Source organism: Pristis pectinata, chromosome 19 (genome assembly GCF_009764475.1).
Source record: "Pristis pectinata isolate sPriPec2 chromosome 19, sPriPec2.1.pri, whole genome shotgun sequence".
Taxonomy (NCBI): Eukaryota; Metazoa; Chordata; class Chondrichthyes; order Rhinopristiformes; family Pristidae; genus Pristis; species Pristis pectinata.
The window spans coordinates 5297651-5311011 of NC_067423.1; the positions used below are offsets into that span (position 1 = coordinate 5297651).

At 43.8% G+C, this 13361-nt stretch overlaps 1 protein-coding gene across 1 annotated transcript in view; it reads left to right on the top strand.

The window, feature by feature from the left end:
• rbm17 (RNA binding motif protein 17) overlaps positions 1-13361 on the top strand; it is a 36732-nt gene that overhangs the window by 3531 nt on the left and 19840 nt on the right. The window contains exons 2-6 of the mRNA XM_052033776.1: positions 1053-1193; positions 2023-2139; positions 5063-5229; positions 12398-12501; positions 12611-12667. Of these exons, the coding sequence (XP_051889736.1) occupies positions 1071-1193; positions 2023-2139; positions 5063-5229; positions 12398-12501; positions 12611-12667 (568 nt within the window). The 5' untranslated portion in view covers positions 1053-1070. The remainder of the gene's footprint in view (positions 1-1052; positions 1194-2022; positions 2140-5062; positions 5230-12397; positions 12502-12610; positions 12668-13361) is intronic.

Genomic DNA, 13361 nt, shown 5'->3' on the forward strand with positions numbered 1-13361 from the left:
TTTGTTCCTCCATGTGTTTTTACAGCATATGGGGGAATGGCAATAAAGTATAGCTTGATTTGATATGCTACAGCTTTTGGACTGGGTCTTCAGCCCTCAGTATTGTGACCCCTATTTCCTTAGGGCATAGAAGGAAACCATTTGGCCCATTGAGTTTATGCCAACTGTCTCACCTATCCCATAAATCCTATTCCCCATGACCTATTCTCTTTCACACGCCCAGTCAACTCCCCACTCGGTGTAATTTACAGTGGCCAATTAACCTACCAGCCAGTGGAATGTAGGAGGAAAACAACCATTTGGGGGAGCGCACATGGTCACAGGGAGAACGTGCAGACTCCACACAGACAGCACCAGAGGTCGGGATCAAACCTGGGTCACTGGAGCTGTGAGGCAGCAGCTCTGCTTACTGTGCTGTGTGAGAAGCAAGTTTAATAATTTTTTATATTATTTTTATATTAATATTTTATAAATAGTAAAATTTTTTTATAGTAATGAAAATAAGACTTTTTAAAAAAAAAATTCCTTTCACTCCTTATTTCTCTTGTGGCCTTCAATCCTTTGAGTGTTGCACTACATATCACTTCTGCTTTTTTAATTTTCAACTGAACCCCACTGATGTGCAGTTCACGTTCTCATTCCTTCATCTTTCCCCTGGTTCTGTTCTTCTTGAATGCTTTTTATTTGAAACGCCAGTAGAAGAATCCCACCAACGTGACTTTTCCCTCTCATTTTTCTGTGGCTCTGTTCTTTCTCACTTGCCCATCAACTCCCCTTTTGATATTCTTTTTCCCCTCAATTAATCTACCAACCAGTGTGTCTTTGGGATGTGAGAGGAAACAAAAGCACTCGGTAGAAATCCACACGGGCGCAGGGAGAACGTGCAAACTCCACACACCCGAGGTCAGGATTAGGGCTCTGTCCTCAGCAGCAGCCACCGTGTCATCTCCAGTCCGCTGGAGCTTCTTGGGGAAGGATGCTACATTGAGGAAGTTTCAGCATTATTTCCTTAACTATTGAATTAAATTGATTTAGCTTTCTGTTCATCTCAGCTCTAAGGAGAAAGCGCAATGTCACTCTACGATGACCTGGGTGTGGAGACCAGCGACTCTAAAACAGAGGGCTGGTCGAAAAACTTCAAACTTCTTCAATCGCAGCTTCAGGTGAAGAAAGCAACACTGACACAAGCAAAGGTAACACCTTTACGTTAACTTCAACTCAGTTGATCCTACTATCAAACTTCCAAATGAGACTTGAATTGTCATTTGTATTTTTGTACTGATTGTCCTGGCACTGAGTAACACTCAGAGGTATTTCCCTCAGTCTCTGTACTTTTGTCCTGCCTGAGTAAAGAACCACTTCCAGCTTCACCTTTGACATTACCCATAAAAACTCGTCAAGTTTTTGGGGGGATTTTTCTTTTCCCAGCTAATGTTTGCTTTATTTGGGTTGGAAAGTGGAGTTGAGATTGAGGATGTTGAATGAGAAGCCAAAAGTTAATGTTGTATGTCCTGATGGCTCAAGGTTTGATGCAACATCCTGGGTAAGATTGGGAAGAACTGAATGTATTGTTTTTGTTTCTCAGCCACTTCCAGCTTCTGTTTTTTTTTGCCAAGGATGTCAGCAGTTACCTCTCTGCAGTCGAAGTAGCATCTTCAAGTTTATCACGGATCTCTTTTCTCTGATGGTGCACCCATGCTCAGCGATTTAGGAACAGCTTCTTCCCCTCTGCCGTCAGATTTCTGAACGGTCCATGAACACTAGCTCGTTATTCCTTTATTGTAGTATTTATTTATTTTTGTAGTTTATAGTAATTTTATGTCTTTGCACTGTACTGCTGCCGCAAAATAACATTTCACGTCATATAAGTCAGTGATAATCTGATTCTGTTAAGATATTGTTGGTGTACAGTAAGAGGAGGATTTTTAAAATTGCTTTGCATCTTATTTACTGCCTTTGTAATGAGGTGGCTTCATTTTGGTAGCACCATGACTTATGGACGCTTTCTGTCTGTGCATTTAGACTCAACGTTCCAAGCAGAGTACGGTTTTAGCTCCTGTGATAGACCTAAAGCGAGGCACCTCCGGGGAAGACCGACAGATTGTTGACACCCCACCTCATATAGCATCTGGATTAAAGGTATAAATTATAAATTTTAATCAATTCAAAATATCTCTCTTCAATCTGAGACAAGGTGGGGGATGGGGTGGGGGGGGGAATGCAGAAATGAGCTACAGTTCTATAGGTTTGATAATCCTTGGGATATCAGCCCCAGAGTTACCACAACCAGAAGGGTTTCATTGCCACTTGTCACTGGCTGTCTGATTGTTCAGATTTAATCGTTGGTTTACCAGTGAAAATTAAAAAAAAGACGCAGATGCTAGAAATCTAACGCAAAGAGAAAATGCTGGAAACGTTCCATTGGTCAGGCAGCATCTGTGGAAAGCAAAACAGTAAATATTTCAGGTCCAAAAGCCTTTGTCAAAATTTACCTGTAAACTGTAAGGTAGATTGTGTCCACAGTGCATAAGTAGATGTTATATAAAAAAAATTAAATGCTAGAAGTCAGTGTCCTGGTGGCGTGCAGGAAGCCAGATATTGTTAATTTTGCTGGTGTGATTCATTATCATCCTCAGAGTGATTACAAATATCTTCACGATAATGATTTGGATGAGGGGACCTCGAACATAGAACAGTACAGCACAATACAGGCCCTTCGGCCTATAATGTTGTGCCGACCTTTAAACCTCGCCTAAGGCTATCTAGCCCCTTCCTCCCACATATCCCTCTATTTTAAATTTGTCCATATGCCTATCTAGTAATCTCTTGAATTTGACCAATGTACCTGCCTCCACCACCACCCCAGGCAGCGCATTCCATGCCCCAACCACTCTCTGGGTAAAAAACCTTCCTCTGATATCTCCCTTGAACTTCCCACCCATTACTTTAAAGCCATGTCCTCTTATATTGAGCATTGGTGCCCTGGGAAAGAGGCGCTGGCTGTCCACTCTATCTATTCCTCTTAATATTTTGTACACCTCTATCATGTCTCCTCTCATCCTCCTTCTCTCCAAAGAGCCCAGTCTCTCCTCATAATCCATACTCTCCAAACCAGGCAGCATCCTGGTAAACCTCCTCTGCACCCTTTCCAATGCTTCCACATCCTTCCTATGATGACCTGATATAATATATCCAAGAATGTTAATGATACAAAGCTGGGTGGCATTGTGAGTTAAAAGGAGGGGGGGCTTCAGGGGAATGTAGTGAATGGGCAAAGGCACGGCTGATAGCCATAATGTGGAAACGCGAGGTTGTTTAGCGGAGTGTTTTATGGATGGTGCTCAGAGGAACCTGGCTGGCTTTGTACACAAAGCACAGAAATTTAATATGTAGCGGCAGTAAACAATTCAGCAGGCAAATGGAAAGTTGATCTTTATTGCAGAAGGATTTGAGTCCTACTGATACGATTTAGATCCCTGGTGAGTCTGTACCTGCACTATTGTGTACAGGTCTCCCGATCCAGGGAAGGAGGGAGTGCAGCAGAGGTCCACATGTTGATTCCTGAAATTATCCAGGGTGGGGGGCGGGTGGGGGGTATTGTCCTACGAGGAGAATTTTTTTCATTCATTCAAGGGTTGTGGGCTTTGCAGACTTAGCCAACGTTTAATTGCCCATCCATAGGCCTGCTTGGGACGGTGGTGGTGAGCTGCCACCTTGAACCGCTGCAGGTGTGGGTATGCCCACAATGCTGTCAGGGAGGGAATTCCAGGATTGTGACCCAATGACGGTGAAGGAACGGGGAGCTCATCCTAGCTCTTTAAACGTTAGAAGAATGATAAGATTAGATATCTTTATTAGTCATGTACATCGAAACACAGTGAAATGCATTTTTGCATACAGTGTTCTGGGGGCAGCCCACAAGTGTCGCCACGCTTCTGGCGCCAACATAGCATGCCCACAACTTCCTAACCGGTGCGTCTTTGGAATGTGGGAGAAAACCCACGCAGACACGAGGAGAATGTACAAACTCCTTACAGAGAGCAGCCGGAATCGAACCCAGGTTGTCGGCACTGTAATAGCGTTACGCTGACCGCTTCGAGGGGTGATCCCATTTAGAATGTATGGAATTCTTAGAGGCTGGACAAGGCAAATACGGGGGTGATGTTTCCCCTGAATGGAGGATCTAGAACCAAGGATCGTGGTCACAAATAAGGGGTTGGCTAAATCAGGACAGAGATTTAAAGAGATTTCTTCATGCAGAGGCTGGTGATCTTTGGAATCCTTTATCCAGGAGGCTGTGGAGGCTCCATCAGTATGCTTAAGACCGAGAATATCAGGCTTTTGGATTTAAAGGAATCAAGGGATATGGGGTCAGTACAGGATAGTGGCAGTGAAGTAAAAGACCCATCATGATCATATGTTACTGAGTTGTTAAGTAAATGTATCAAATGTTATTTTTACAATATTTTAGCTTTGTAAAGTACGTGTTCTCAAAAACTGGTTACAGTAATTATATTGTGGTTTCATTGCCATATTAAAAAATTGAATGTGAGATAATATTCACATGATGTGATTTCATTTTGATTCAGAGGCGAATTAAAATACTCAAATGCCATTACCCCCTTTACCCAATTTTCTCTCCTCCATTGCCAAAGGTTATGGTATTGGCATTGGTTTATTATTGTCACTTGTACCGAGGTACAGTGAAAAAGTCTTGCATACCATTTGTACAGGTCAGTTCATTACACAGTGGAGTTACATTGAGTTAGTACAGAGTGTATTGATGTAGTACAGGTAAAAACAATAATAGTACAGAGTAAAGTGTCACAGCTACAGAGAAAGTGCAGTGCAATAAGGTGCAAGGTCACAACAAGGTAGATCGTGAGGTCAGAGTCCATCTCATTGTATAAGGGAACCGTTCAATAGTCTTATCACAGTGGGGTAGAAGTTATGAGAACAACAGTTGTTTTATTCAGAGGGCTGGCCTGCCCACAAGGGCTTTATTCAGGTCCTGCGGAAGTTGTTTTGAATTAGGATATAGAGTGTTGTTATTCCTTCCAAGGACCCAGTACCGAGTGGATTCTCGACAGGAGAGGTATTGATTCCGCTGGCTGACGAGTATGACCCCATGTACCCAAATGACTACGAGAAAGTTGTAAAACGTCAACGCGAGGACAGGCAGCGACAGCGCGAGCTGGAGCGACAGAAAGAAATCGAAGAAAGAGAGAAGTAAGTAATTTGAAAACTACGTTCATCTTCTTCCAAAAGCAAACATTGCTGTGGCTCGCCATCGATGCATCTGTTACACCAGCTCTCCGATCATCAGGTGTAGAACATAGAACATTACAGCGTAGTACAGGCCCTTTGGCCCACGATGTTGTGTCGACGTTTTATCCTACTCTAAGATCTATCCCACCCTTCCCTCCCACGTAACCCCCTATTTCTCTGTCATCCATGTGCCTATCTAAGAGTCTCTTAAATGTCCCTAATGTATCTGCCTCTACCAGCACCCCTGTCAGCGTGTTCCACTCACCCACCACTCTCTGTGTAAAAAGAAAATTTACCTCTTGTATCCCTCCCTCCATTCCACCCCCCCCCCCCCCCACCCCCCATACTTTCCTCCAGTCACCTTAAAATGATGCCCATTCGTGTTGGCCATTTTCACCCTGAGAAAAAGTCTCTGACTGTCCACTCGATCTATGCCTCTTATCATCTTGTACACCTCTATCGTCACCTCTCATCCTCCTTCTCTCCAAAGAGAAAAGCCTGAGCTCACTCAACCTATCCTCATAAGACATGCTCTCCAATTCAGGCAGCATCCTGGTAAATCTCCTCTGCACCTTTTCTAAAGTTTCCACATCCTTCCTGTAGAGAGGCAACCAGAACGGAACACAATATTCTAAGTGTGGTCTAACCAGAGTTCTATAGAGCTGCAACATTACCTCATGGCTCTTGAACTCAATCCCCTGACTAATGAAGGCCAGCACACCATATGCCTTCTTAACAACCCTATCAACTTTGCATAGCAACTTTGAGGGATCTATGGACTTGGACCCTAAGATCCCGCTGTTCCTCCACACTGCTTATAATCCTGCCATTAACCCTGTGTTGTGATTTAAATTCGACCTTCCAAAGTGAATCACTTTACGCTTTTCTGGGTTGAACTTCATCTTCCACTTTTCAACCCAGCTTTGCATCCTATCACTGTCCCGTTGTAACCCTGGACAACCTTCTACACTATCCACAACACCACCAATCTTTGTGTCATCTGCAAACTTACTAATCCACCCTTCCACATCCTCATCCAAGTCATTTATAAAAATCACAAACAGCAGGGGTCCCAGAACAGATCCCTGCGGAACACCACTGGTCACCAACCTCCAGGCAGGATATGCTCCATCTACCACCACCCTCTGCCTTCTGTGGGCGAGCCAATTCCGAATCCACACGGCCAAATTTCCCTAGATCCCATGCCTCCTGACCTTCTGAATGAGCCTATCATGGGGAATCTTATCAAACGCCTTACTAAAGTCCATATACACCACATCCACTGCTCTACCCTCATCAATGTGTTTTGTCACATCCTCAAAGAATTCAATCATGCTCGTGAGTCTGCCCCTCACAAAGCCATGCTGACTGTCCCTAATCAGACTATGCTTCTCCAAGTGCTCATAAATCCTGTCCCTAAGAATCTTTTCCACTAATTTGCCCACCACTGAAGTAAGACTCACTGGTCTATAATTCCCAGGGTTATCCCTACTCCCTTTCTTGAACAAAAGAATAACATTTGCCACCCTCCAATCACCTGATACTACTCCTGTGGCTAGTGAGGAGGCAAAGATCATTGCCAAAGGCTCAGAAATCTCTTCCCTCGCTTCCTGTAGTATCCTGGGATATATCCCATCTGGCCCCGGGGACTTATCTATCCTGATGTTTTTCAGATGTTCCAGCACATCCTCCTCCTTAACATCGACATGTTCTAACTTATCAGCCTGTTTTATGTTGTCCTCATAAAGGTCAAGTTCTTGCTTACGGGTGAATACTGAAGCAAAGTATTCATTAAGGACCTCCCCTACCTCCTCCGACTCCAGGCACATGTTTCCTCCTCTATCCCTAATCAGTCCTACCTTCACTCTAGTCACCCTCTTGTTCTTCACATACAAGTAGAATGCCTTGGGGTTTTCCTTAATTGTACTTGCCAAGGCCTTCTCATGCCCCCTTCTAGCTCTCCTAAGTTCCTTCCTGGCTACCTTGTAATTCTCTAGAGCCCTGTCTGATCCTTGCTTCCTGAACCTTAAGTAGGCTTCTTTCTTCCTCTTCACTAGATATTCCACATCACTTGTTAACCATGGTTCTTTCACCCTACCATCCTTTTCCTGCCTCAATGGGACAAACCTATCCAGAACCCCCTGCAAGGGATCTCTAAACAACCTCCACATTTCCATTGTGCATTTCCCTGCGTACATCTGCTCCCAATTTACACTCCCAAGTTCCTGCCCAATAGCATCATAATTCCCCTTCCCCCAATTAAATGCTTTCCCATACTGTCTGCTCCTATCCCTCTCCAAGGCAAGGGTAGATGTCAGGGAGTTGTGGTCACTGTCTCCTAAATGCCCACCCACTGAGAGATCTGACACCTGACCAGGTTCATTGCCTAGTACCCGATCCAGAATGGCCTCTCCTCTAATCAGCCTGTCTACATATTGTGTCAGGAATCCTTCCTGGACACACCTAACAAATTCCGCCCCTTCCAAACCTTTTGCACTAAGGAGGTGCCAACCAATATTAGGGAAGTTGAAATCACCCATGACAACAACCCTGTTATTTTTGCACCTTTCCAAAATATGCCTCCTGATCTGTTCCTCGGTGTCTCTGTTGCTACTGGGGGGTCTGTAGAATACTCCCAATAGAGTGATTGCTCCCTTCCTGTTTCTGACCTCCACCCACACTGACGTCTTCCCTTTCTGCAGCTGTGATACTGTCCCTGATCAGCAAAGCCACTCCCCCACCTCTTTTACCTCCCTCCCTGTCCCTTTTGAAACATCTAAACCCCGGAATATCCAGCAGCCATTCCTGCCTTTGTAACAGGCAAGTCTCTGTAATGGCCACAACATCGTAGTTCCATGTACTGACTCCTGCTCTAAGTTCATCACACTTGTTCCTGATACTTCTCGCGTTAAAATAGACACACTTCAACCCATCCAACTGACTGCAATTTTGTCTAATCAAATGCCTATCCCTCCTCACAGTCTCTCAACACGCTGCATCAACCTGTACACCAACTGCTCCATCCTCTGACCCATCACTTGGGTTCCCATCCCCCTGCCAAACTCCACAACAGCTCCAGCAAACCTGCCCGCAAGGATATTGGTCCCCCTCAAGTTCAGGTGTAACCCGTCCCTTTTGCATCAGTCATACCTTCCCCAGAGGAGATCCCAATGATCCACAAATCCCAGCTACCTGCCTCCTGCAACTTAGGTGTGGCTACCTCCCTGTAGCTTTTATCTATCACCTTCTCATTCTCCCGAATGAGCCGAAGGTCATCCAGCTGCAGCTCCAGTTCCCTAACACGGTCTGTAAGGAGCTGCAACTGGATGCACCTCATGTAGCTATCAGGGAGACTGGAGATCTCCCAGATCTTCCACATCTGGCAGGAAGAACACACCACTGACCCTGGATCCATTGTCACTACTTTAGCTAGGCACTAGAGACTGAGAGTCCTGCTTCTCACTCCAAGTCACGGCCCTCGCTGTCTCGAAAGGAACTGGGTCCCGACACTCACCTCTTTATGTGGTTCCCACTTCTTGCACCGGGAGTCCCGCTTCTCATTCTAAGTCACAACCCTCATCCTAGGTTAGGACTTTTAACAAAATCTTGTTACCTTCAAGATTTCTATGTTGAGAATTTCTTTTGACCACAACAGAAAAGCAGTCCTAATTCTCCTGTGGTCCTGCTTTGATACATATAGTCTGCTTGTACTTCTCTCTTCTTTACCGTAGAACTTGCTGTGTGTCAGTCCCTGCATGACAACCCCAGCAACTGTTCAGTTTCAGGTTCTTTGGATAGGTGAAAGTGTTGGAGAGAGTTCCCTAAAGGCCATGGAGTCATGCCCAAAGGATTTGGGGAAATTCTTTGCAGAGACATGAGTTTGGAATAATGCGTGAGAGAGAAGTCGCAGCACTTGGGATTTCTTTAACCTTTGGTGCTGACTTTATAAAACTAGAATGAGTTTTGTTCTGTGACAGTGCAATGGAGCAGACAGCAGGTATCTTTACAGATTTTATTTTCATGTTTGATTAGATCTGATGGTTATGTCGTACAATTCCAGTCAGTAGGAGCCAGGTGTATAGGGTGGTGAAGAAGGCATTTGGCATGCTTGCCTTCCTAGGTCGAGGCAAAGATTAAAAAAGAGTTGGGACAGTATGTTGCAACTTTGCAAAACACCAGTTAGATTGCCCTTGGAGTGTTGTGCGTGGTTTTGGTCGCCACACTACAGGAAGAATGTGGAGAGGGTGCAGAGGAGATTTGCCAGGATGTTGCCTGCATTAGAGGACTTCAGTTTGGGGAGAGATTGGACAGGCTGACTTTGCTTTCCCTGGAGCAAAAGAGGCTGAGGAATGACCAATAGAAGTATTCAAGATTATGAGAAGCATAGATAGGGTAGACAGTCAAAATCGTTTTGCCCATAGTAAGTGTATCAAAAACAAAAGGGCATAGGTTTAAGGTGAGAGGAAGAAGTTTTAGAGAGGATCTGAGGGGGAAGGTTATTGCCCAGAGTGGTCGATATCTGGAATGTGCTGCCAGAGGAGATGGTTGAATTATTGCTCATAAGAGCCATTTAGAGAGATATTCAAATAGGCAAGGCATAGAAGGCTGCAGTCCTAATGTGAGCAAATGGGATTCACAGAGATGGGCAAAAAGGTCAGCATGGATGGTGGGCCGAAGGGCCTGTTTCTGTGCCGTACAACTCTCTGACGCAGTGACAGCCTTTGACCCCAGGCACTGATGATGATGGTATATTCCTGAGAGCATTGCTGTGCAAGGTGTATCCATGCTATGGTGAGCATTGTGTGGTGGCATTGGTTATCGTTCAAATATCTTCCCAGTTGTTTAAACAGTCCAATTATAGTTTTGGCAGTACGTGGACCTTGCAGCACAGATGTGTACAAGGCATCCGGCTCCGTCAGAAGTGTTCCACAGGAGCTTCTCCATCTTTCATTGTCTAACTTACTTGTATTTCTTTTCCTTTTATGCACGTTTTGTACCTTTACCCTAAGTGCACTTCTTCATATTTGCTTTAATGACCCCATGTGGTTGCAAGTTCCATATTCCACCACTTTCTGGGTAAAGAAATTTCTTTTGAACTCCTAATTTGACTTACTTGCCTGTGCAGAATGGGACGTTGGTGTCACCACAAAGCCAGCAGTTATCCCCCCTGAGGAGGTGGCACTGAGCTACTGCCTTAAAGCTCTATAATTCTTTGCTTAAGTAGATGTTTGGGAACGGACTTCCACCATTTAGAACCAATGATGATTCAGAATCTTTTCACTACCAGTGGTATGATCAAATGAAATAACTCTTCCCTACTAGAACTGTTACACAAAAGTATTGTTTGGTATTGGTTTATTATTGTCACTTGTACCAAGGTACAGTGAAAAACTTGTCTTGCATACCTATCGCACAGGTCAATTCATTACACAGCGCAGTTACATTGGGTTAGTACAGAGTGCATTGATGTAGTACAGGTAAAAACAATAACAGTACAGAGTAAAGTGTCACAGCTACAGAGAAAGTGCAGTGCAATAAGGTGCGAGGTCACAACAAGGTAGATCGTGAAGTCATAGTCCATCTTATTGTATAAAGGAACCGTTCAATAGTCTTATCACAGTGGGGTAGACCCCCATGTTGTAGACACCTCCAAGCATGGAAACATTGCATCATATCGAACCCCCTCATAAATTTTAGTTATCTCAGCCTTATCTTTTCTAGAGGGTAAAATGTGCACAGTAGTGTTTTACCTGGCTGAGTACAGCCATAAAAACAGAATGGTGGAAATCCACAGAGCTATTTCAGCAGGATAATGTTGTAGATTTTTTGACAGATGCAAATGCTGGCAAAACATAACACATGAGACCTTAACCTGGCTTTTCTTCCCTGGCATATTGACAGACCTATTGCCCACCTCCAGTGTTCCCCAAACTTCTCATTCACCTTTTAGGGCCATTTTCTTCACATTAATTATTAACTTATTAGGTGGGTGCGTGGAACGTACTGCCGGCAGAGGTTGCGGGGGCAGATACATTAGGGACATTTAAGAGACTCTTAGGTAGACACGTGAATGATAGAAAAATAGGGGGCTATGTGGGAGGGAAGGGTTAGATAGATCTTGGAGCAGGATAAAACATCGGCACAACATTGTGACCCAAAGGGCCTGTACTGTGCTGTAGTGTTCTATGTTCTTAATACATTGTTTTTAAGCATTTTAGTTTGACTTTATAGGGTGGCGCAGGTAGTGGAGCCACTTCCTCATCGTGCCAGAGACCCAAGTTAAATCCTGACCTCTGGTGCCGTCTCTGGGTGTTCTGGTTTCCTCTGACATCCCAAAGGTGTGCAGGTTGATAGGTTAAATGGCTACTGTAAAACTGTCCCTAGTGTGTAGGTGAGTGGTAGAGTCTAGGGGAAGTTATTGAGATTGTGGCGGCGGTTAGTGGGCCTGTTTCTGTGCTGTATCACTGTATGATTATAACTCTATGAAAAAAATACTAATAAAGAAATAGTTGAAAGGAAAATTAAGAGACTAGCACAATGAAACAAAAAATGTTTTGTAGAGTATTTAATATTCAAGCACTGGAAGAAAATGTTTACAAGGATGTTACCATATTGAAAAGTTTAGCTATTGGGTAAGATTGAATAGACTGGAGCTTCTTCTCTGCATGAGAGTGAAGTGTTAGACTTGTACAGTCTTAAAATATTAAAAACAGATTTAAAATATGACACTCCATATAGCAGTTATGAAGACATCTTTCCCATTTGTAAGTTGATTCAGAATGACTGCCAGCAAGATATCAAGTCACGAATTTAGAAGAAATTTCCTTACCAGCGCAGCTGTGAAGATGGAGCTCACTGCTATGCGGACTGGCTGAAGCAAATATTTGCGGGGAGAATTGATATGTACGTGTGGGAGAAAGGAGTAGTGAGATGTGGGGGCAGATTGGGAAAGGTAAATGAATGAGATGTGTGGCGTTAAAATGGGATGATTGACCACAGAGCCCCAGTGGCTTCCTTTGCCGTTGATTCAATGTAATTTTACAGTTTGGCACCTTAAAATGAGCAAAACAGTGTTGCTTTGTTTTAAAAAAGACCTTTCAGTGTACAATTTCTGTGTTGAAACATCCAGGCGAAGGAAGGAGCGGCATGAACAGCCTAGTGGCTTCGCAAGAAGACCAGACCCAGAGTCGGATGAGGATGACGAAGAGAGGGAGAAGGAAAGGCGGAAAAGAAGTGGGTGCTCATCGAGGCAACTGCTGGCTTTAAATTTCTTTTCATTTTGCACTTGCCAAGTTGTTGTGTTCAGGGAAAGGCCTTCTGGTAATTTTATCCTGTATTTCAGGTATGGGAGGAGCAGCGATCGCCCCACCTTCATCACTTGTCGAAAAGGATAAAGAACGTACGTATTGGTTTACTATTCTCACATGTACCGCGATACAGTGAAAGGCTTTTGCTTGCTTGCCATCCACTCAGCTCATTCCACACAAGTACATCGAGGTAGTTAAAAAGAAAAATAATGCAGAATATGGTGTTGCACCTACAGAGAGTGCAGCAACAAATAAAGTAGAATGACACTTGTAAATTAAATTTATTTTGGATAAAATATCTTTGACATTAAACATTTTGTAAGGATGTGGCCCTAAACAACATGTTGCAAATTTATTGTTAACACTGCACATCGATGTCTGGGATAATTGTTGGAAATCCAGTTGGACTCCTGACCATTAAGGAGAAGTGAGCAACTTACGGGATGGTAGTTCCCCACTGCTAGCTACAGACTCTGGAATTCAGAAACTCAGCAGGTGACTTTTGGCTTTATTGTTTCACACAAAACCGGTGAGATGAAAGAACATTTCAATTCTCCGAAATTGATGTTGTCAAATTTTTTTGTAAATATATAAAATAAATAGGCCAGATTTAGTTGTCGGTGTAACAGTGAGAGTAATGATGCTGTTATGTTTTCACTAATGTTGTAGTGACTTGAGGAGAGGGACAGATGTGTGCTTAGATCGGAATGTGCAAAACTCACTGTCTGCATTGTGCCAACGTGCTGTTGGCTTTGTGAAAAATGTCTTTTTGCTGAGTGCCTCATG